Here is a 24,422-nt window from a genome sequence, read left to right as displayed (position 1 = left end):
TATATTTTTGGATGGAGGTAATATTATTTAAAGAAGAGCTTTGCATGCTATTTCTTTTGTTTGAATAATGCATTATACTTAAATTCCCTTTTTTGCATGTGTGAAATTTTTTCTTCGTAATTTTTTTTCCATGGATCAGACTTGTGAGTCATTTTCATAAACTAACGCCAAACATGAATCCATGTTTCCTACTTCAAACCCCGAACAAACTCCATGAGCAGGAGGCACTCGTGTTGTCGTCGCTCATCGATGACGAGAAGAAGCTTGGCGACTGTCAGTTCGACCTCTAAAAGCAGTCTTACATGGCCGCATGCGCCGCTGTGTACGACAAGCTCCCGCGAAGCCGCCGCTTGGACGCGGTCCAAAGCAGCTGCACCGCGCTGTCCATCGTTAAGCAGGGGGGCCTCATGGTTGTCGCCAACGTCGACGACTCTCGGGTTGTTCTGGACACCGCATCCGATGACGACGCCATCACGCCGTCCAGCTCATCGTCCACCTGAAGCCCAACCTGCCACGTAAGTCGCTACTGACCGGACATGAATTCTTGTGCGCTGGGACGATGGACGTTGCTGACGTTGTGTGAGTGTCGCTGATGAGCCCGGGGTGCACTTCGTTTGACAGCCCAACCAAGAGTCATCGGTACTCGTCATGTCGCGTGCGTTCGACGACTACTATATCGAGGATTGTGGCGTCATCTTGGCACCGGAGGTGACACAGAGGAGGATCGACAACAGTGACCAGTTCGTCATCCTCGCCACCGTCAGGGTAGCTTTTGTGCCGGTCTACCTTTAATTCTCTTCGCAAATACATACACACTTACCTTTTTGTTTAAGCAAGAGCATATGGTGGTGCGTGTCTGATGACTAACGATGTACGAGGGAATTTTTCCGGCATGTGTGGAACGTGCTCTCCAATGATGAGACCATACAAATCGTGGCATATATCAAAGTCTGCATGATACTGATGGTTGCAATGTAGTGGTGAAATAACTAGATTAAAATAACAAAATTTATGTATGGCTAGGATCACAAATTAATTATGAAACATTTTCTCATAACAATATAACACAGATTTTGTATATAAGTTATCGTAGTATACTGGTATTATATATTCCCGTTGCAACGCACGGGCATCCAGCTAGTTGAGTCATTATATATTTAAAATCTCAATCAGAACAAAAACTAGAATGCATATGTAACATTATGGACCTTAGTACGTATTTATTTGATTGAATTGAATTAACAGAGATTAAGTCCATTATTAAATCCAATAGAAAGGTCATACTAAAACAATTTAATCTTCAGATCTGTTTTAATTAAGACGAAGCATAATATTATTTGGATCAAGTCTTTTAAGGCTATTCTCAATCTACTTTTATCTTCTCACAATATCCAAAGATTACATGCCATATGAAATTACATAAAATACAACTATCCCGATGTATAGTATTATAGATTATTATTTTTAATCAGCTATAGAGTATTAAATGGTAGCATATGTGAGAGTGTGGGGGGCACTTGAATGGTTAAAAATTTAAAATTTCAATGTATGTGATCTTGTGCCCAAGTAGTTTCTTTCCCTCAATATACAATTTTCTTCTCTTTCCTCTTAACTCTCCTGCCACATCATTAAAAAAATGCTTGTAGCATGCATTACATGTGTATGTTATCAGTATTAAATAGTCTAATTATAATACTAATTACATAGATAGAGGATAGTTTATTAAGCGTAATTAATCTATAATTAGTAAATGTTTACGTAGCATCATATGAGCGAATCGTTGACTAATTAGATTTGATAGGTCCGCCTTATTGTTTAGCTCTAATCTACATAATTAGTTCTATAATTAAATATTTTTAATATTTTTAACTTGTATCCAAAACATTCCATGTGACAATGAGTAAAATTAAGTGATGTTCCTTAAAGAAAGAGAGAGAAACGAACCGACCGTAATGACCTGTGGTAGCTTAGGGAGCAAGCATTTGGGCTGCGAGAGATCGATCGAGCCGGCCGTTCACTCTGCGGTTTCGGCTCCATTTGCACTTGCCGGCGCGAGTGCGCGTGAGACGAGAACGCGTTTGCGTACGCATGAATGATATCGCGGGCACAGCTCCATGGATGCATGTGCGCAGGAAAGCTAGTGAGAGCGATTGATTGACGTCGACCGACCGGTGCGAGTCCCGTCGTCGACAACGTTTCCGTTTCCGTTTCTGTTCCCGTAATATATCATTTCGTTTATATCCCATTCATGTTTCCGTTTATATCTCATTCTTGTTTCCCCGTAAATACGAAAAGGGTCTCGATAAAAATAAAATACGGTACCAGACGAAGCAAAAAATTCTCCCACTCGTTTTCATCCCTGGTGAGACATAACGAGGTCTTCAGGCTTGTAAAGACTATTTTTCAGTTCGGTCCATGAAACCTTCATTACACCGGGTTTAGGATTGAAAACGCACCTGCAGGCAGGCCCTGAAGCGATTCATCATTTTTCACTCTTTTTTGTTTATATTTTGAGAAATAAAATGGGTTGATTCTCTGCCCCTCATCATCCGTCGTTTGCTAATAATTAGTACAAAGCATGAGAGAGAGATAGAATGGTTCTGTCAAAAGCAATGAAATAAACTCAATGATGCACCCCCTATATTTCCCATGCATGGTAGACGAGAACCATTTACAAAACAGGGAAATCATGTCATCTGGCACTCACACACGACAGCACATATTTTAGCATGCATGAGCTCTGGAACCACCAATTTTTAGGCGTCCACTGAACACGTTCTTGGTTATAGAGATCCACATCGCAGAAGAGATCATCTTAGCACCCAGACGTTGCAAGGAACCGGTCGTAGGGACACAGCGCTGGCAGCTTACAGGAATTGGGGTGCCATTGTTCATCAGCTGTGCAGAGAAACGTATCTGCTTGAGGATCCTGCCGAGATGACTGCTCGACGGAAGATTCACCAGCCTGAAAGTTAAGAACCTTGTGAGCACATGCACATTTAGTTCCACCTGGGTTGAATCTCAATATCTCATTTTAAATTCACCTGTCAGATAAAATATTGAAACCGCAACTTTTTAAAGGAAATGCAAAATAAAAATAAGTGGCAAAAATGTACTCAGTTCATATAACGTCCAACCGCCAATGAATACTGTTCTTATTGGCAGCTGTTTAACTGTGGACAGTTCAAGGTGCTAAGGATCTCTAACCTCTTTTTCACAGACACTCATGCACGCAGATAGCTTTTGCTGCTTCCCAATCAGAAGTGCTTCACATTGGTTGGCTACGTCCTTGAAAGGCAGATCCTGGTTTGTTGACACTGACGACCTTCCAACATGCTGAGATGTTTCCAAAACCTATACACAAATTATAACTCTTCTCAGGACTTATCAACTTATATTAAAAAGGTTTTTCGTGTTACCACCGTATGAGAGTAATGAAATTATGCTCTAACAAGTGTCAAACACTCCTGCGTTTTTCGAGAAAAAAAATGAACTGCACGGAGATATCCTTTTTTTTTCCAGCGGATTTTGAACAATGTAGAAGAACCAGGATATAAGTACATACTGAATCAAGAAGCCGATTGACATCAAGAATGTTGTTACATGGCGGATGTTGCAAGTGAGGTTCTACTGAGCTGTCAGATGCTTCAGCGAGAGTATCATCTTCAAAAACAAATCCCAATGGAATAACCTGCAGAAGTACCATCATAATAATATAAGATCAAACTGATAAAACTTCACAGGTGTTGAGTTGTTCCTTATCTATCATGAACAAGACTGATCACCTCCATAGACTTATGGTGCAGTTTCCCATTTTGTGCTGGATACTGTGAAGGTGTTTCAGTAAAATGAGATCCCAGACAGCTGTCATCTGCTGAAAATTCCTCAAGCAACTGTTTCCTAATAGCAGACAATTCTGACTGCAGAGAGAATTACACCAGAGCATTGCCAAATAAGCAAGTAAAAGGTTCACAGCATGAGGAATAGCGTATATATGACAATCTTTTGTGCGGTACCTCCGACATATCTTCCAAGCTGTCAAGTATAAGAGGCACTGATGTTTCTTTTGACTGATTTTCATTCATGTCAATGTTCGACAGTGATTTCAGAGCTAGCTCATCATCTTCTTTTGAACCATAGAGTTTCGTGCAGGACTCATTAGCACTATCAAGAGCCTGCAATCTACAGTCTTCTATTAAACAAAGAAATGGATCAACCTGCAACAAGGCACATAGAAAATAACAGGAGAATTATATAATAATCTCATTTCTTGGACCAATGGTCCACCGCTGCTGAACAGCCCACTCGAGATCAATTTGTAATAGACAGGTCTGTAAAGTAGTAGGTTAAATAGTTCTGTACTTGCTTTCAATGAAAGAAGGGCAACAATTGACTCAATAACTTCTAAACTGCGATAAGCAAAAATAGGCCAGTCTGGCCCAATTAGACATGCCCTGACAGATCCAATAAGAACTTCAACATGAGCCCTGGTAGTACTTCCTGAGACCCTGAACATGAAATCTCAGGCCTGAAAGCAAAAGGAGAGCTTTGCTGGCTCAGGCATGGGAAGATGTTCCAAGCCCAAAGGTCGTCTGCGGCCTGGGATCTGCTCAGGTTGGATTGGAATTTGAGTGTTTCGTAAACATGTCTTTAGCTGGCTAATACAGTGCCAAAATTCACTGTGGACTTTTTAGTCGCCTGTATGGTTCACATACATGACTTCACCGCAAATACTAATGAAGCAAGGAACTGTGTTTCACTTACTGTACTTTCTGTCAACACTTGCTTCACAACTGGAATGAGCGCAAGAACGTTAAAAGCTTTCGAAAAAAACACGAGCATTGAAGTTGCCAAAGTAAAAAGAGAACGCCTGCGTGAAGGTGGAAGAAAGCCTGCAGAGCATGTCCATAGGATTAACTTATCAGTAAATATATACAAATGTTGAAGTGAAAGAAATATCCATGTGGAAAAGATTTGGCAGAAGCACAAGTTTTTCACTCTGTATTGTACAGCATAGTTCCCAGGTATAGTTATATATGTGAAGTTCAAATTAGCAAGCCTTTGGTTCTGAGTTCCTTAGTTCCCGAGGATTGTGAACAAAATTATGAAAAAGGCAATTGCTAAGTGATGAGCACTTTGATTCTGAGTTATACCTGCAACTAGGGAGGATATGGACAATTCATGCTTATTCATACCCAAACTCATATCATCATTATTCATTTTTCACCCCAATCACCCCCAATTTTATCCATACCCATCGGATATTACCAATTTTATCCATACTCATTACTTTGAGTTGAACTACTAGTTTCTATTAATATTTTACACATATACCCGCTATATATACATGTAGGCCCCTGATTGTATTCAGCAGTATTTGATCCTTTGGGATGCTGTGGACACTGGACAGCCTTGTTTTAACTCATGAGGATGAAAACTTCTGGAGGCATGAGGCTAGTGGAAGCTACTCCTCCAAGCTTTGTTATAAAGCTTTTCAGGGGTTCTATTACCTTTGAACCTTGAAAAAGGGTTTAGAAGACCTGGGCTCCACCTAAGCGTAAAACATTCCTTTGGTTGGCTATTAAGGGTGTGTTTGGTTCTGCTTTTAGAACCTGCTTCTGCTTCGAAAAAGTAGAAAGTTGAACCAAAGGGCTCCCATCTGGTCCCTGCTTTTTCCACCGCAACTGCTTTTCTGTAGTTCAACTCACGAAGCAGGCAGACAGCCAGACCCCTGCTTTTCCAGCGGTGGCAGCGAACCAAGTTCGAAGACATTAACCACATGCTATCGATTAAGGGGTACCGAACGGTTATTTCCCTTTCTTCCTCTATTTATCTATATGGACTTATTTATTTATCTAATATATATTTTAATTATTAAGTTATTTTAAATTTATTTCCTAGTTATCTATATGTATGTAATATTATAATTATGCGTCGATCGATCCCTGAGGATCTCCAGGGTAGGTGTTTTAACTGTCTGGCCTCCTCTCATCGGGCGGCGGATTGCCGACGTTCGGTGCGCTGCTTTACATGTTGGGGGCTCGGACATCGTGCAGTTAAGTGCAAGGTTCGTGCTACGCCGGTGATCAAAGCTTCAGTATCGGTGTGGGATCGTCTTGGCCCTCAGCTGGTTCACAAGCCTGTGGACATTCCTAGACGCGCCATGGAGTGGCGCAGGGTCTCTTCGCCGATCCCGGCCATCCAGAGGGCCGGTGTGGCTGATCCTACCTTGGGTGGCGCGAAGAAACGCCGCCATCGTACGCGGGGTCGAAGGCCTAAGACCGCCCCCGTTGCACCTTCGGAGGATTCCCGTGAAGTTGCACCTCCACCCGGTTCCTCTTCCCCAGAGCCGGTCAGGGTGCATGCCCCTCAACCGGTTGTTCCTGATATGGTGGAAGCCACTCATCTCTGCATTTTGGACCGTGCGGATGCGCTTGCTAGAGAAGAACTGCGGTTGCGACGGTGTGCTCTGTTTGTCGTTGTCACTGGTTCAAGACCGAGGGTGGCTGCTGAGACTCTTGCTGATGAGGTGGCTGCTGGTTTTGGGCTGGATGCGTCGTCCTTCTCCGTTCATCGTTCGTGCCCAGAAGATTTTGTCTTGATCCTGAATTCGGAAGAGTTGGCTAATCAGGTGTACAACAATGGTGTTGTTTTCGATTCTCCTTCTGGGTCTTTCAAGTTCCTGAGGTGGTCTAGACTTGCCCATGCCGAGGTGGTGGCCTTTCCATCCCCTGTTCTTGTGGAGTTCAAAGGGGTTCCAATTCATGCTTGGGATTTGGCTACTGCTCAGAATTTGTTGAGGGATCACTGCACTGATGTGGAGCTCCATCCTGACACGGTGAATCGACACGACTTCTCCTCCTTCAAGGTTTTTGGATGGTGCCGACGTCCACACCTCATTCCAAATTTGGTGGAGCTCCTTGTTCCGGAACCTTTGATGATGACGCCTGGTTCTACCTCTCCTGAGAGAAGATTGCTCGCTTACCAAGTGACTGCCCATGTGTCTCTGATCTCTCCGCCGGTGCATAGCGCTGCTGCACCTCCGCCGCCGACGTTTGATGATGATCAGGACAACGGGACTCGTAGGCGCAGGCTCAACAGTTCAGTCCAGATGGGGCATGCTGAGTCCGGGGAAGCACTTGCAGCACGAAGGCCCGTCCGTGAAAGGCTGGGTGTTGCCCCGGTCTCTGTTCGACAAGTGGAGGCTGGGTTGTCCGTGAAAGACTCGGCGTCTTCCGTTGCCTTGGTTACTGGGGAAACGCATACAGAAGCTGTGGAGCCGGTGATTGGCTGCATTGATACTGGGCTGAGTCTGGCCGGTGTTGACGTTGACTCTTCTGTTCCGGCGGTGGAGACTTTGAGTGCATCTCCATCCCTCCCGGGTGGTCCTACCATCGCTACCCGTGTGGGGACTGTGTTGAAGCCGTCCATGAAGGCTGTTGGGGCAGGGCTCAGGATGTGGCCTTGTTCCCCCATCAAATATTTCAAAAGGAAGCGTAGAGGGGCTGCTGCTCAACAATCCCCTCTCTCGGCTGCTCAGTCAGCGACCTCCGCTGATTTCATTGCCAGAATGTCCAGGCCTGCCGCTCGGGTCCTGTGTGTGTCGCAGAAGCAGAAGCGGCAGCGTCGCCCCAGGGCACCTCGTGAGGGGGCTCTTCCTCGACGAAGCAGGCGCTTGGCTTGAGCAGATGTTGAAAAGGTAATGACCCCAGCACAAGTTTCGAAAGGAAAATGGAGGATTGCTAATGAGCTCGGCCTTCTTGGTGGGGATCCATCTGAATCGCTGTCCCTAAAGGTTCTCGATAACTATGCCAAGGTTTTTGGTGAGCGGTTGACTGATTTGCAAGTTAAAGCTCTTGCGGCTCTATTCAACTGGACTGTCCCAGAAGACTTGCAGGGTGCAGTGGTGCAGGCCTGATCGCCCCTGTGTGTATTGATGGTCGTTTTTTCAATGTTTTTCCAAATGGATCCGTCAAAAATTGTATGCTGGAACGTGCGGGGTCTTAATGGCTCGGCCCGTCAGGATGTTGTTCGTTGTTTGGTGGACTCAGTCAAAGCTGATGTTGTTTGCCTCCAGGAAACAAAAATGTCAGTTTTTTCTCGCTTGTTTGTGTTCCGGTTGCTTGGATCTGAGTTTCAGAATTTTGTTTTCACACCTTCAGTTGGGGCTAGTGGAGGGATTCTAGTGGCTTGGAAGAATAATATCAGCTCATGTGGCTCTAGGATTGATGACCATTGTGTCTCGGTGAATTTTAGCCTTGAGACTGGGTCATCTTGGTGGTTGTCATGTGTCTATGCCCCTCAAGGGAATCATGAGAAAATTCAGTTCTTACAAGACCTCAGATTGATTAGGACCCACTGTTCTGGGCCATGGCTGGTTGTTGGCGATTTTAACATGATTCTGAGTGATGAAGACAAGAGTAATTCCAATGTTGATCGTGCTATGATGGGCAGATTTCGAAGGTGGAAGGACGATCTTGCCCTACTGGAGCTTCCTCTTATTGGGCGTAGGTTTACTTGGTCGAATGGGCATGCCTGTCCTACTTTAGTCAGATTGGACAGGATGTTTTGTACTGCTGATTGGGAAGATTTATTTCCAGATTGCCTTCTTCAGAGTGCTGCTACTCAAGATTCGGATCACTGCCCTCTCTTGTTGGGCCTGTGTGATATTAATAAAAGGAAAGGGCGCTTCCATTTTCAGGCCTTCTGGGTGAAATTGGAGGATTTCCAGGATGTTGTGGCTAACGCATGGAGTTCGATTCCCGCAGGCCAGTGCCCTCTTGTTAGTCTTTCCAAGAAATTACAAGCTACGGCAAAGGCTTTGCAGCGTTGGAGTGATAATAAAGTGGGGGATTTAAAACTACAGCTTGAAATGGCTCGGGAGCTCCTTTATAGGCTGGAGATGGCTCATGACAGCAGGACTCTATCTCCAAGTGAGGATTGGTTAAGGCGTACCCTTAAGAAGCACATCTTGGTGCTTTCCTCCTTGTCGAGATCTATAGCCCGTCTTCGGTCCAGAATTAATTGGTTGAAAGAAGGGGACGCTCATACTTCCCTGTTCCATGCTCAGGCTAGATTAAGAAAGAAGAAGAATTTTATTGGTTCATTATCTACAAGTGAAGGGCTTATTTTGACATCACATGAGGATAAGGCTGATGATTTGTTCCATTTCTATGATGCCTTGCTCGGGACTGCTTTGGGGAGAGAAAAATCTCTTAATCTTGATGCCCTTGGGATGCCTTCTTTCAATCTCAATGAGCTAGATGTGCCTTTCTCAGAGGAAGAAGTTTGGGGTACTGTAAAATCTATGCCGTCGGATAAAGCTCCGGGCCCGGATGGTTTCACCGGTCGTTTCTACAAGGTTTGTTGGGTAACAATCAAAGATGATGTTATGGCAGCGATCTCTTGTGTTTGGGCTCGAAAATTTAGAAACATGGGGCTGCTCAATTCAGCGTTTATCACTCTTTTACCTAAGGTTGAGGGTGCAGCCCAAGTGAAAGATTTTCGTCCAATCAGCCTTGTCCATAGTTTTGCAAAGTTAGTAACAAAGATGATGGCCAACAGATTGGCTCGGCATTTGAATGATATGGTTTCTCCGAATCAAACAACGTTCATTAAGAAAAGATTTATCTTAGACAATTTCATGCTTGTGCAGCACACTGCAAGGTTTCTTCATCGTCAAAGGCAAGCCCGCATTCTTTTCAAGCTCGACATCTCTAAGGCTTTTGATTCGGTATCTTGGGCTTTCTTGCTGGAAGTCTTGCAGAAGTTGGGTTTTGGGCAGATCTGGCGTGACATCATTTGCGGGCTGTTAGCCTCTTCTTCGACGAGAATTTTATTAAATGGTGTTCCCGGGGACTACATTGCTCACCAGCGGGGTCTTCGGCAGGGGGACCCTTTATCTCCAATGTTGTTCATCTTAGTCATGGACACTCTAAACTTGCTAATTCAGAGGGCCTCAGATGAAGGGCTGCTTCACTCTCTTTCCACGAACAGTTTGCAGCACCGATTCTCTTTGTACGCGGATGATGCGGTGGTTTTCCTCAAGCCGGTGCCTTCAGACATAACTCTGATTCTGGAAATCCTTCGGATTTTTGGGGATGCGTCCGGTCTAAAGACCAACGTTCAGAAGAGCAATGTTTTTCCTATTCGATGTTCTGAGGCGGATCTTGCTTGTGTTCAGGAGCTCCTTCCATGTTCCATTTCGGAGTTTCCCTGTCAGTACCTTGGCCTCCCGCTTTCTCTTGGAAAGCTTAGGAGAAGTCAAATTCAAGCAATTGTCGATAAAACTGCAGCACAGTTACCTGGGTGGAAAGCTGATCTGATGACAAAGGCTGGTAGAGCCATTTATGTTCAATTTGTGATGACATCAAGAATGATTTATGCTGCTCTGGCGTTGGACATCCCTTATTGGGCTTTTAAAGCAATCGATAAGCTTAGACGAGGCTTTCTGTGGAGAGGGAGGAAGGAGGTGAATGGTGGCCATTGTCTGCTGACTTGGCCCAAGGTCACTAGACCCAAGGACCTGGGGGGTCTGGGTATAAGTGACCTTCGGATCATGAGTTGGGCGCTGCGGGCTAGGTGGCCTTGGCTGCAAAAATCTGATAGGACTAAGCCATGGTCGGACTTTCAGATTCAAACTTGTGACATTGTGCAAAGCTTGTTGGCTGCGGCTGTTATCACTCATTTGGGAGATGGGTCTGATACTCTGTTTTGGAAGGATCGTTGGCTGAATGGCAAATGCATTAAGGAGGTGGCACCTGCTGTCTTGGGTATGGTGCCCAAGCGTATTGCTTCTAGGCGCCTGGTCAAGGATGCCTTGCCTGATCTCAATTGGTTGGCTGATCTGAGAGGGGCTATTTCTGTTACAGCCCTTGCTAATCTCATGGACCTTTGTGACTTGCTCGAGGGGATGGTTCTTCAGCCGGATGTTCCTGATGTGCATGCCTGGAGGTTCAGTGAATCGGGTGAATACTCGGCTAGTTCAGCTTACAGGGCTTTGCTTCTTGGCTCTGTTAGCTTTGAGCCTGCTGAACGCATTTGGAAATCCTGGGCTCCAGGAAAGTGTAAATTCTTCCTCTGGCTTGTGGAGCACGATAGATGTTGGACAGCTGACAGACTTGCTAAGCGTGGCCTGGATCACCCGGAGTCTTGCCCTTTATGCGACCAGATGGAAGAAACTATCAACCATTTGCTGGTTCAGTGCAGTTTTGCAAAACAGTTTTGGTTCAGCCTTCTGCGGTCAGGTGGTTTCCAGGAGCTCTGCCCTTCCCATGATGACGTCTGTTTTGAAACCTGGTGGAGGAATAGTGCTGCCAGGGTGGGCCAGCCTTTATCCAAGGGATTCAATTCTCTTGTCATTTTGGGTGCATGGTCTTTGTGGAAGCATAGAAATAGGTGTGTTTTTGATAATTGTAACCCTAGCGCTGCGGTGGTGTTGGCAGCTGCAAGGGAGGAGTTGATGGGTTGGCGTATGGCTGGAGCCAAAGCACTCTCTTTCTTCCATTTAGAAGAGGTGTCTTAGGTGTCTTAGCTGTTTCGGGGGTGTTTTTTGGTTTTGGTTTGCCAAATGTAACACCTTTGTACCGGGGTTTTTTCTCCCCTTTTTATTCTTCTTCTTAATACAAAAATAAGCAGCTCTCCTGCGTATTCAAGAAAAAAAAAAAGATTAGCGAATCATGTCACTACTATAACCATATATACAGTGTGGCAAAAGAAGTTAATTACTAGTATACATGATTCATCATTCATGAAACTCCTAGGGATCCTACCACTTCGATCATTATTTAAGTTAGTTTCTTTTTTTCTTCTTAATGAAATGACGTGCAGTTCTCCTACGTGGTTGGAGAAAAAAAATTGCAGTACTCTAGTGGATTTCATGAACTTATAGGCTACACATAAAGTTATATGTGCCTCCATTGAGTACAAAAAAAATTTTCAATTGCTTATACGAATGTAATGTCCTCCATGATGGAAGGCAACCGAACAACCACGTAGATAAAGATGCTAAAAGAGTTATTTTGACGCAATAGATAATGAAGAGTTGAAGATTGTATAAGAAGGAAATGTACCTGCTTGTAATGAAACACTTCTTAATGAAAAAGCAAGCTGAAAGCTACCAACCAAAACTTCAGCACCTGAGCCCTGCGGTAAGAACAAGACAACAGGTTATGTAGGAACTAAACAAATCAAATCAGAGGGGGAAGTGGCAAGGGAGGGAGAGAGGGAACTATGCAAGATTAAGAGTGCAGTTGTATGCATTCACCCTCGAACAACAATCTAGCAAATCATACAAATGGGATAAAAAATGTTGACTTCGATCCATGAAAGAGAATTGATTAACGATGTACTCCATTCCAAATTATAAGACGTTTTTGCATTTATGGTCTTCTGGATACATATCTAAGTGCATAGCAAAAGCTATATATCTAGAAAAGCCAAAATGTCTCACATTTGAGATGGAGGGAGTGAAGTGCGACAAATCCAAAATCTTATGAAGAGTGCTATAATAGTTTTAGTTTGCTTTTCCTTTGAGCTGACAGATTCCTGTGTTTGGTTGTGATCTTTGCAAATGGTGTTGAATGTGAAAAGTAAATTGGATTCCCAATACCGAATCATACACTACGCAATAATGTTGACAGTGTTATGACCTTGTCTCATACTGACAAAGAGTAAAGCCAAAAAAATGTCATGCTTCAGATATAAATCCTTGCTAATCGGTTGGCTCCCCATTTGCATCATCTGGTTGCAGCCAATCAGTGTGCTTTCGTGAGGGGGAGATCGATCCATGATAGCTATATGTTAGTTCAACAATCTATAAAGGCGCTACACAGAAGAGGCTTTCCAGTTTGTTTTTGAAATTAGATATCTCTAAAGCTTTCGATTCAGTGTCTTGAACTTTTCTTCTCGAAGTCTTGTTTCACCTTGGTTTTGGAATTAAATGGTGTAACCTGATTTCAATATTCTGTTTACTTCTTCCACTCAAGTTATGTTAAATGGTGTCCCTGGAAATATTATTATGCATCGTAGAGGACTCCGTCAAGGAGACCCTCTTTCCCCTATGTTGTTTGTCTTGGTGATGGATGTCCTTAGCAGCCTCTTCAATTTGGCTGAGAATAGGGGTTTGTTACATGGCTTAGATGATGCTAATGTCAGATGCAGACTCTCCATATATGCTGACGATGTGGTGCTGTTCGTCAGGCCATTTGAGGAAGATCTGAAATGTATTCGCCTCATTCTGGACTGTTTTGGTGCAGCATCAGGCCTGGTGTCTAATATGCATAAAAGTTGTGCCATACCTATTGGCTGTGATGTGTCAGCTATGCAGGAAGGTTGCAGGACTCTTTGGTGTTCCCCGGCTGCCTTCCCTTGCACTTATTTGGGATTTCCAATCTCAGATAAAAAGCTTAGGAGGAGTGATCTAATGATATGGGTTGACAAGATTGCAGATCGTCTACCAAATTGGAAAGCACACCTCTTAACCTTGCTGGTAGAACAGCTCTTGTGCGATTTGTGCTTTCGGATATCCCAGTCTATCTTCTTATTGCAATGAATATTCCCAATTGGATGGTTAAATCTATCGACAAAATTAGAAGAGAGTTTATTTGGAAGGGGAGGAAAGAGGCTAATGGAGGTAGCTGTCTGGTTTCCTGGGATATTGTTACAAGGCCTATTAATCTTGGGGGCTTGGGAATCCCTAATCTGCAGTTCATGAGCTGGGCTTTGCAATCAAAATGGTTATGGCTGGAAAAAATGGACCCAAACAGGCCTTGGCAGGGACTGAAGCTTCCTATACAACAGCATGTCAAGAATCTGTTTTCAGATTCTCTGATTTCTATAGTTGGGAACGGGCGAACGGCACCAGCACTCTGTTCTGGACTGATAGATGGCTAAATGGGGCTGCAATCAGGGATTTTGCCCCTGAGGTGTTAGCTAAGGTGGGAAAAAGATCCTTATATTCAAGAACTGTGGCTCAAGCCCTTGAAAATAGGCAGTGGGTTAGGGATATTAAAGCTCCTCTCTCATTGGCTGGGCTGCAGCAGTACCTTCTGTTATGGGATTCGGTGAGGGGAGTTGAACTATCCCATGTTCCTGATCAACACAGGTGGAGGCATGAGACCTCAGGGATCTTCTCATCCAAATCTTGTTACAAGAACTTATTCTCAGGTTCAACCACTTTGAGCCATGGAAAAGGCTTTGGAAGACCTAGGCTCCTCCAAAATGCAAATTCTTCCTGTGGTTAGCTATGAGGAATAGGTGTTGGACCGCTGACGGGTTAGAAAAGAGAGGGTTACCTCATCCGGATGAATGTCCATTATGTGATCAACAACAAGAGACAATTCAGCACCTCCTAGCCTCATGCATCTTTACCCGCTAGTTATGGTTCAGTATTTTATCTCCTTTCGGCTTGGGCCATCTTACTCCTGCTGTTGATGAACCCTCTTTCGTGGAGTGGTGGGGACGTCTGGTTCTTAGAGTGCCCAATGGCAGGAAAAGGGGGCTCAACAGTGTCATCATTTTGGGGGCGTGGTGTGTTTGGCTGCACCGCAACAAAGTGATCTTCAATGAGGAACCCCCTTCTGTAGCAAATCTACAGACAAGCTAGAGCCCTGAATGTAGTTGGCTCTGCTCCCTAATGCTTAGGGCAGCTGTTGGGAGGGTTAGTCTAAGTGACTCTATGGACGGTTTTTGTATGCTTGTTTCTGACCTCCATGAGGATCTTGTATCTGGGTCTTCTATAGAGCTTTGTTTCTTCCTTTTTAATATATAATGAGACGCAGTTCTCCTGCGCTTTTCGAGAGAGAGAAAACAGAGTAATGTGTCCTCTGACCTCTCACCTTGGCTCTAGAAAACAATAGCATCAAGCTGTAAGTATGAGAAATTGCTTCATAATTCCGTGGAACATTTTCAGGTGACAGTGCCTGAGTCCATAAGGAGGAAAGAAGAAGATTTGCCTGACGAACACTGAGCATGAGGGTGACAGCATCCTGCGTGTAAATAAATGATACATTTTATTCTAGTGAGAAAGGAAGCAGCGCAGTCACTAGAGGATACTATTAGCCACAAAGAAGAAAATCTAACACGGACCTTTTCCTGATATGAAGTTGGTTCACTCGAAGTACTTGTATCTGTGGAAGAGGGGAGAGAAATATCTCTTGTACTAACCATCCTTTGAATAGTCTGTGACTTGAATAATTTTGCATCATTTGCACTGATCTCATTTGCATTCTCACTGATGGGCAGTAGCTTTGTGTTATCCTGGAGTGCACTTTCACGAAATGAAAGCATATCTCTTTTAAGTTTCCCAAACAAAGCAGCAGAAGATGAAAACACTGATGTTGTTCTAGATAATGTCCTTCGGAGATCAATCTTCCTTGTCTGTGAAGTGTCTGCAAATGAAAACGGAGCAACGGAAGAGGGAACAAGAACAACAGAGAAAATCCGATGTGCTCCTAAATGTGTCTCACAATCTGGATAGAGCATTGCTAAAAGAAGTTGATGAAACAACGCCTCAGGAAATGCCTACAGTGTGTAGTATATCACTTAAAGAGCTGGTATAGTTAGCAGAGGATGCAGAATAATATTGTTAATCAACCTACTTTGCTCTGATGTGACAAGTTTGGCAATGATGCAACTATTTGAGCAGTGCGATATGCTGCAGAGATAGTAGACCGTGCAACAATCATAGAACTCGAAATATTTTCCAGTACTACAGCTAACGTATCAAGGATAGGTCCAGCATCACCGACCTGAAGAGGATAAAAAAAGTTGAACAAATTATCCATAGAGTGCAGCTGTAGAGCTATAGATGAAAAAAACATACACCTTTAAAATTTATTTAGAAAAATTGACCTTTCTAGACAACTGAACAAGACATTCATCTACAGCTTTCCCATATCTGCTATTCCATTTGACCATGTTGTCTCCAGGACCTGCATCACTGGCCAAGGATTGCATGCTTTTACCCATATGCCTGACCATATCACTTATTGAAGACATTAGTGCTATAGAAGACTGAGCTTTGGAGTGTTCAGCAAGGCGTGAAGTAACTTCAATGATATCTAGATTCATATCTGGTTGTTTCAATACATTCTTGTGTTCAAGATGCTTGACTAACATAGACAACAATATATGAGCATTCTGTCCTGGCATACAAGGATGTAAATATCCGTCAGAATCAGCAATGGTTGAAGACAAGAATGCATGTATAGATTATATAAATATCACAGACAAGTGCAAAATGTATACTAATCAAATAAGAAGATTGGGGAAACAACGAATACCAGATTTCTCCATCACAATCTGCATATCCAGCAGGACACACAGCGCAAATCCTTTAGAAGGTGACCATAGATTGTTATTATCAAAATAACGAAATATAGCTTCCAGAACTCGTCGCGTTGTTGTTGTTTCCCTGGATATTCTAGCAAGGTTATGTAGACAAATCCCTGACCAAAAATTTGGGCTTGTTGATTCTTCTCTGTGGGAAAATAGTTTAGAAGAGATAATATATTAGATAAATTCATAAAGTACAAAACTTTCAAGTATTCCATATGCCCGAAGTTTATTTACATTGTCAAACTTAATTCACCATGAACAGCTCTAATAACTTTCCATGAAGGAACCCTGGTCAAAATGGTAACAGCAGGAGGTTCATGACCTTCGGCTTTGAGCACTTCATCCACCCACTGAGTTCGAATATCCTCAACAGCAGCATCATTATCAGCATTTGCATATGGGCTCTCATAATTTTCCAGAACTGCAGAAACAACCTGTGAAATCATTGAACAGTAGTAGCTGAGAATAAAGGAGCGGTGGAAATTATAATGACATGTCATTCTACCCTTCCAGGCTTCCTGCTATATGATGCCAGAAGCAATTGGATATTACAAGTTTACAGCTAAAGGGAATGACCAAAAGCTTTATCTTGCGTGATTTGGACAATTTACAGGTATATGAACCACCCAGGACATGTCCAAGACCACCCTAAGGCATCCTATCTAGAACTCTAGATCTATTTACAGCATGAATTACTGGAAAGTTCTATGAGTTACTGAATTATTCAGAATCGCCAAACGTGAAGGCTTTCGTTGGGCTAACAACTGTTTGCTTTACTTCTTATTCAACTAAGAAGCACAAGGGGAAGGCAAAATAACACACTTACATTATCAAGCTCTGCAGACATATGGGAGTGCTCACCCATAAACCAAATCTGCAAGCACCCAAATCAACATTAGGCATCAAAATTCTGGGGAAACAAAAAGAAACACAAATGTAGCAGAGTGAAAAATGAAACGATACTTTTGTTTAATTTTGTTGGAACATTAATGACCTTTTTGTAAGAGGAAGAAGGGTTAAGATCCAAAGGATTTAGTTCAAGTTTGACAAAAAAAAATCCTCCTCTTTCAAGCAGGTCCTAAGAGGCAACATATCTTTTCCTGGAATACGCAGGAGAGTTGTGTATCATTGCACTAAAAAGACAAAGGCGCAAATAGCCAAACAAACACAAACACCGTAGGAAGAAAAAAAAACTAGGAGGGAACTTAGAGCCTACATTCTCTTTCCCAAATGGGACAGTCCACGATCATTGTTTGATAGAAGGGATCGAATTGGTTATCTTGAATAGTATGATGCATGAGAAAGAAAGAACATTTTAAAAATATCACATCATACTATAAATTACTCCCATCAATGAATACACAATGCAGGACAAGCTACTCTTGAACCAAACAGGTGCACTAAGAAGAGCACATGGCATAACAAGAGAAACAAATACCATAGATGAAAGAGCTTGTAGCCCAGCTGCATGAAGAATGCATATCTTCTCCTTTTCACCCATCTCTTGGGCCAGATGACATAGTTTAGGAATCTGGTTTTCTAAATTGAACATGTAAGTACTGTCAACCTACAGTGAGAAGTTAATAATCCACGAGTCAAAACAGTCTAAAAAGAGACTAATAATGAATGATGCATCCATTTTGCAGATTGATGCTACAAGAATGTTTAAATACCTGACTATTTATAAAGTCAAAAAGTGTTTGACATGCTAATTTCCGCAAGTCATCCTGTCTATTTTGCTCCAATAATGTCTCTACAATTGTTAGCAAGCTGTTGGCAAAAAGTGGCCTGCAAATCAATGGCTTCACCCATTACAGTAATTGTTCATGTTTATAAACTAATTCTTATTAAAGTTCCAATAAAAATGAGTAAGAGCACGTTATACGAAAAAGAACTAAATTTTTGCTCCAAGTACAAATTCAAATGGTGTCATAGAGCAAGGTCCATCAAAATTGACAAAAACAAATAACAATCATTGAAGAAAAAATTAGAAACTGTCAGAAGAGAGCAAATTATAACGCTTTGAAACTATAAATGTGTGGCATATGCAAAAGAGAAAATGCATATATGTTTACAAGTAGAAAAACTTACAACTGCTCCTGACAAGAACATATCACCTTTCGATAGATTGCCATAACAACTTTCACTGAACCATAGCGCTCAGCCCTAAATTCCTTGTAGCATTTTTGCTCTAAGTAAACTGTAATCTGTAATGGGACTTCACGATGGTTTTCATAATTGAACTCATGTTACACTTAAAACTATACGGGCAAAGCATAAAAGGAAATAAACCTTTGGAACACGCATAGGATTCCTTGAAATATATTCGCACAGTTTCCCTATCTTGCGATCATTTGGTCCTTCATCCTGAAAAGAAGGACTTTTTCAGCTAGCACTCACATTGTAGAGACTTGCCAAAACAAAGGTTCTTATAGTTATGTGTCCATTCTTGGAAATAAAATGACAACAGAAATTTTACAGTAATCGCCTCCATGTCTACAACAAATAGTTTTGCGGAGGTAGAATGTGTTACAGAGCGAGCTCAATAACTGTAATGGAGAATCTCAAACCATGCAACATTGCATTGTCCCTGATACAGAGTAATGATAGGTAGGCTATAGAAATAGTATATATGATCAGGACTTTTAAGCATTTGTAAAAGATGTGACCTGTGTCCGAGGGAAGATTTCTGCAAGCAACTTCTTGTAGCGCTTGACTGGATGGCGGGACCTCGTCCGCAGTGATGGGCAAATGAAGCAGAGCCTCTCACATGCTGACGACACCTCCCTCGAGACCGCCCCCATCGACATAAAGGGTTCTTAGGCTTCACCAGTGCTCCTCTGCGCAACATATGGGCCACTTGCACCAAACCCTGATAAAGAGGAAAGTTTTTAGTCAAATCACAACCCATCAATCATAATTTTCAAACATGCACCAACGAGCAAACAAACCAAATTGATGCCATCTACTGCATTAGCTACAAGCCAAACGCTCTTCAAGTCAATGACTATCGCTCACCACCAAGTGCTAATTCCACAAGCCACTTGAGTATCGCAGCACTGCAGTCAAAGCAACATTACCAATCAAACATTCGAGATCGCGACGGATTGCATGCAAATGAAACATGCAACCACCCCTGACCAGCCGCACGGGCCCATCTAATTCTCACTGCAAAGTGATTTAGTCCATTTGATCACTGATACATATTTGAAAATTGCAATTGATCTGTTCTAAATAATTTGCTAAAAAAGTTCCTCCATCAGTGCTACTTGCTTACTTCTACTGTTTGACAGTATCCTGTTACTCAAATCCAATATCTGTTGGTGCTTCTGCACATCTCAGCACAGTAGTCCCTTGAAAAAAAAATATGCAAGACAAAATCATATTCTTACATATTATGACTGGCAAGAAGCATTTGATAGTGCTGCTGCTACTAAGCATGTTATGGTCGCTAGATCGGTGAGGGATTGGAGAGGAGTATTGATGGACAGGAACGTCGGCTGGGGGCCTCTGCCCACGGCCGAGCAAGAAGAGGGTTTCTCCCTTCTAATTCTTGCCTGCTTTATTTCTCATCCATTGATTACATAAATAGGCCAGCTGACCGCCCCTATCTAGCTAGAGATCCTTATCTCCTTAAAACCAGACACGTGTGCAGCCACCTGGATCCCATGGACGCCATCTGGACAAAAGGGGAGCACATGGACGTAGGGGTGGGCAAAAAACCCGTAACCCGAAACCCGAACCCGGAATACCCGAACCAGAAATTTTAAATACCCAAATTACCCGACCCGAAATTTTCGGGTAACCCGAACGCCCACCCCTACATGGACGGGCACCTGGAATAGGTCGCAACAATAACCAGCGAAGGCGCCCTCGTGGCGGCCGGTAGCGGAATGTGGTGGCGCTAAATAGTGCGCCCTTGCCGATGACGAGGGGAGTGCCTTCCCTACCGCCGCTGTCGTAGAGCTGAAGTTCGTCGCCCGCGGTACACGTACCATGCTCGCACTTGGAGATAGCGGCCCGGTGCCGCTGCTGATGGCCGTCCGACAAGGCGAGGTCGCGCCCCTGTGTGTCGAGGTCAATTGTCACCAAGGCTGGCTCGAGCATCTGCCGGCGCATCTCCCGCACTCTCTGTCGTGCAAGGAAGCCACGAGCAGCAGCTTGTATGCCCACAGTTGCCGACGTCTGGAGCCGTTCGGACAACGCCAGCTGGTGCTACTCATGTTGCACTGCTGCCTTGATTTGCAGCAGCCCTTGCTCAACCTTCTGGAGCGTGGCTTGCATCTTTGCGAGACCAGCCCTTATGTTGGTCCACAAGTCCCCCATCGATGGAGCTGGTGATTGTTGAGCCGTGGCTGTCCCTAATGGCGTCGCCCATGGGGACGGAGACGCCGTCAACGAAGATGATGTGACGAAATTTGGCGTTGTCCCTGGGGATAGGCACGCCGGCGTCCAGGATGTAGTGACAAAATTGGAAGGCGATGGTGCCCATGGAGATAGGGACGCCGGTTGCCAGGATGGTGTGACGAAGGTGGCATGTGGCGCAACCCATGGAGATGGGGACGTCGGTTGCCAGGACGGCGTGATGAAGGTGACATGCGACGCAGTCCATGGAGATGGGTACGCCGGTTGCCAGGATGACGCCACGAAATTGGCAGCAGAAGCCATGGGATCAGATCGAAACCCAAGCTAGCCGATACCAGATGTTAGGGATTGGAGAGGAGTATCGATGGATAAGAACGTCGGTCGGGGGCCTCTGCCCACGGCCGAGCAAGAGGAGGGTTTCTCCCTTCTAATTTTTGTCTGCTTTATTTCTCATCCATTGATTACAAAAATAGGTCGGCTGACCGCCCCTATCTAGCTAGAGATCCTTATCTCCTTAAAACTCTCCTAAAAACTCTCAACAAACTACTAACTGATAACCTTCCTAGATAATCTCAACTAATCTCCTAAATAATCTCAATTGATCTTCTAATCTTATCTCTAACTATCCTTATCTAATCCCCTTGGAGGGCCCATGGCTGCTGCTGCCGCAGCCCCTCCGTGGGCCTCCTTAGGCCCTGACAAAACATGTGGTCAGAACCAATTAAGATGCATCAACTTCACTGGTACCAAAAAATGCTGAACTAGGCAACCAACTCTTGTGGCTGCAGCCTATCCACTTGATGTTTCAGGGATACAGCAGAACCCAGAATCGGTTAGAAGAGTATGTACTTGTGAAACTGCAGTGTGTGATATTATTTGTTTCCAACAAGAGATCACAGATGAGATTATGAGAAGGAACAAATACTTGTAATAGTTCTCAAGTCAGCACCATTAACAAATGACCACAAGTTGTACAGAAAATTTCGTGAGTAATTCTCTTTTGTTCATAACCTATCAGCTACATGCCTCAATATTCAGTTTTGGGTTCAAAATAGATTGAATTTTTTTTAAGCCAACACTACTCTGACTAATCACTTCTACCAGATTACAAGGATATGGATTAACTTCGAAATTTTGCTCCAAGTCCATTGCTATAGAGCTCCCTTCGGAAACAAAACCACAAAATTATTTTTTTTCACATGCAGTTTTTCAGAAGCCAGAATATTAGGGCTAACATGAAACAGATACGCGCAGTTCAGAGCAATAGTTGTACTATACCAACCAGGCACGGAGCACCTTGCCCAATTTTTCTACAAGTGGCCTTGGAGGCAGCTATATGAAGTACGAGAAAGCTATGTTAAGTACTGTCCAAAATGTTCAATTGGTGCTGTCATCAGGATGCAACACCATGGTACCGAGGCTACCAGAGAAAAATAGAGAGAGAGACGTAGGCCTAAGAGAGAGAACCATAGACATGGGACCACTGCAATAGAGTGCTGACACGACAATATGCACAAGCACGAGATAGAGAGGTTCAGGCTGCCTGAGCATAATACCCTATGTTCTCTTTGTAGTGGATGTTTAGAGACAAGCATGGACAGAGCTTACATACTAAGATGATGATTGAGCTAGTGAGTGGAATTAAAAACCTAGAGACTTCGAAGTCCGGTGCCAGGATCTGAATGCAGGTGAAAGCGTAGCCTGACGCAGCCCTAGCAACCTTAGCCACGCGACGCAACCCAATGCAGGTGAGAGCAGCCAAAACTCAGGAAGCAGCAGCAACCCTAGCGACCCGGGCCCTTTCTATGTTGCTTTATACTTCCTTTTATAGCACAAGGCAGGAGAGTTACATCCTTTCCTAGACGGCAGGCCCCGTCCAGCAGAGGTCCAACTACTCCTACCTTGTCATGTCATAGTTGTTGTATCGTACGCGGTGCACACCTCCAATGTGCACAGTGGTGAGTATGACGTGCCAATGGTTGGTACGGGAGGCCACGCCGTCGAGTATGGCGTAGTGCTCACGGGTATGCCTACAGTCTCAGACGTGGCTACAATGACGCCTCACACTATCGACTATCGAGTCCAAGTAGTTGGTAGCTATTGTAGCCGCACGCACCGCATAGTGCACACGTGTACGCCTATAGCCTTAGGCGTGGCTAGAGCGACGTCTTTTTAACTGCAGTGTCGCCTCTTGCAATAAATGTGAAGAACGAGAGCCTTATCTCAACCACTCGACGTCACGCGGCCAACCTAGTCAGGGGAGCACATGGTGCTGAGGCCGTGCCATCAAGGGTCGTGCCCGAAGGCATCTTGGAAGTGTCGGGGGCTCCTACATAAAGCCCCTAGCTTGTAGGGCCTTAGGGCCTGACCGACAAGCCAGACCTACTGTGCCTTTTGCCAGCATCCAGAAGTACGGCTTCCCTGAGACGTTGTCGGGTGCACTCGGCAATGTGTAATGAGCAAATGGTAATATGAGTCATCTATTTTCCTAATTGAACTAATATTGCCCTGAACTTCACAATTGGGACTACAGGTGATATTGAACCTTAGAAATCATTTGCATTGAAAATTCCTAGGGCAGGTTACACTTTAAACTAAAAGATCACTTACATTATTAATGAAAAAGGTACACATGAATTTTAACGAACGGTGATATAGGCAGTAACACTACACAATTCTTGCTTGCAATAGTAGTGTCCAGGTCTGCATCATCTTGAATTTTCAAAGGAATTATTTCCTAGATCCTTTCATAAGTGTTAATCAAATCATAATACCATCCCACACGGTTTCCCCATTTCCTGATGCGGTGAAAAAATAATTCAGCTGCTACTCATACAAATTAACCAAACATCTATAATGTGTTTGCTTGACAATTGTACACATCTTGCGGGGAAAACATATAAACCAATTAACAAATGCAAGCTAGGTCGCTCGTACCAGCAAAACAAGAAGCTTAGGCGTCCAGACTCCGGCCTGCAACGGGAGCGCCACGGCAGTGGCGTCCACCACGTTGTGGCATTCCCTCACCGTAACGCCAGAAATGGAACTGCCTCCAAGACGCACCACGTCGTCCACATCACCGTTGTGGGTGATCAGATGACGGGAGATACGGCGGCCGCGGTGCGCGTGGGGCCGAAGGCTGGACGAGCGGAGCAGCCGAGGCGTGGGGCCGAAGGGTGGAGGAGCCGAGGTGCAGGGTCGGAGGGGTGGAGGCCATGCAGTGGAGGAGCGGACGGCGGAGAAGCGGACGAGCGGGGAAGGCGGAGGGGGAGTCGGCCGCGGGTTCCGTGAAGGGGCGGCGGCGGTCCTTCGCTAATTTTGGCGCCTGCATTGGCCATTGGCTTTTAGTTATTTGTACTTAGAGTTAATTACCTTTAGTTAAAGGAACAATTGGATCTATACCATTAAAAGATCCAAACTTTAGATATATACCATGGACCCCACATGTCATTGACTCATGTGGACCCACATGTAAGTGAGATAGTAATGGTATGGATCCAAAGTGGTGATCTTTTAATGGTATGGATCCAAATTTCCCGTTAAAGGAACAATTCTGTTTGGATGTAAGTATTCAGGTGCAGGAATTGAAATGGTGGAGGAATTCCAAAGCTCAGGGGAAATGGAAATGGTCTGCAATTCTATTGTTGGTGTTTGGATGAGCATGTAACGGCAGTTGGAATCATAGTGTAGCGTCCAATTCCAATTCTTGTTTGGGTGTG

The 24,422-nt window shown here is 44.1% G+C and overlaps 1 protein-coding gene across 11 annotated transcripts; it reads right to left on the bottom strand.

The window, feature by feature from the left end:
- Positions 1 to 2,478: 2,478 nt before the first annotated feature.
- LOC103634777 (ARM repeat superfamily protein) lies at positions 2,479 to 24,055 on the bottom strand. Of its 11 annotated transcripts, none has more exons than XM_035961602.1 (21): positions 23,641 to 24,029; positions 19,290 to 19,397; positions 19,008 to 19,210; positions 18,631 to 18,705; positions 18,430 to 18,556; positions 18,012 to 18,126; positions 17,777 to 17,905; positions 17,165 to 17,212; positions 16,573 to 16,772; positions 16,284 to 16,480; positions 15,853 to 16,145; positions 15,600 to 15,749; positions 15,088 to 15,522; positions 14,838 to 14,987; positions 12,072 to 12,144; positions 4,765 to 4,892; positions 4,017 to 4,217; positions 3,786 to 3,920; positions 3,566 to 3,691; positions 3,208 to 3,354; positions 2,479 to 2,965 (listed from the first exon to the last, which is right to left on the bottom strand). In XM_035961602.1, the coding sequence occupies exons 5-21, from the start codon at positions 18,471 to 18,473 to the stop codon at positions 2,816 to 2,818; spliced, it is 2,721 nt and encodes a 906-aa protein (XP_035817495.1). In that variant the 5' UTR covers positions 18,474 to 18,556; positions 18,631 to 18,705; positions 19,008 to 19,210; positions 19,290 to 19,397; positions 23,641 to 24,029; the 3' UTR covers positions 2,479 to 2,815. The 11 variants fall into 11 exon arrangements, 10 of the variants coding, with proteins under 10 accessions (XP_035817495.1, XP_008655587.1, XP_008655588.1 ...); XM_008657365.3 differs by having other exon boundaries at positions 18,430 to 18,545; XM_008657366.3 differs by having other exon boundaries at positions 18,430 to 18,545; positions 19,357 to 19,397.
- Positions 24,056 to 24,422: the final 367 nt, after the last annotated feature.

This window comes from Zea mays, chromosome 8 (genome assembly GCF_902167145.1).
Source record: "Zea mays cultivar B73 chromosome 8, Zm-B73-REFERENCE-NAM-5.0, whole genome shotgun sequence".
In the NCBI taxonomy this organism is placed as follows: Eukaryota; Viridiplantae; Streptophyta; class Magnoliopsida; order Poales; family Poaceae; genus Zea; species Zea mays.
The sequence above is the reverse complement of the archived record's forward strand: the minus strand, read 5'-3'. Positions and strand labels throughout refer to the sequence as shown.

Coding starts and splice junctions, on each gene's coding strand:
- LOC103634777 (XM_008657364.3), bottom strand. CDS start 19,148: ATGTCGATGGGGGCGGTCTCGAGGGAGGTGTCGTCAGCATGTGAGAGG. Junction 16,773..17,164: donor TGTCTGCAGAGCTTGATAAT/GTAAGTGTGTTA, acceptor ATGATTTCACAG/GTTGTTTCTGCAGTTCTGGA. Junction 3,355..3,565: donor TCAATCGGCTTCTTGATTCA/GTATGTACTTAT, acceptor ATTTGTGTATAG/GTTTTGGAAACATCTCAGCA.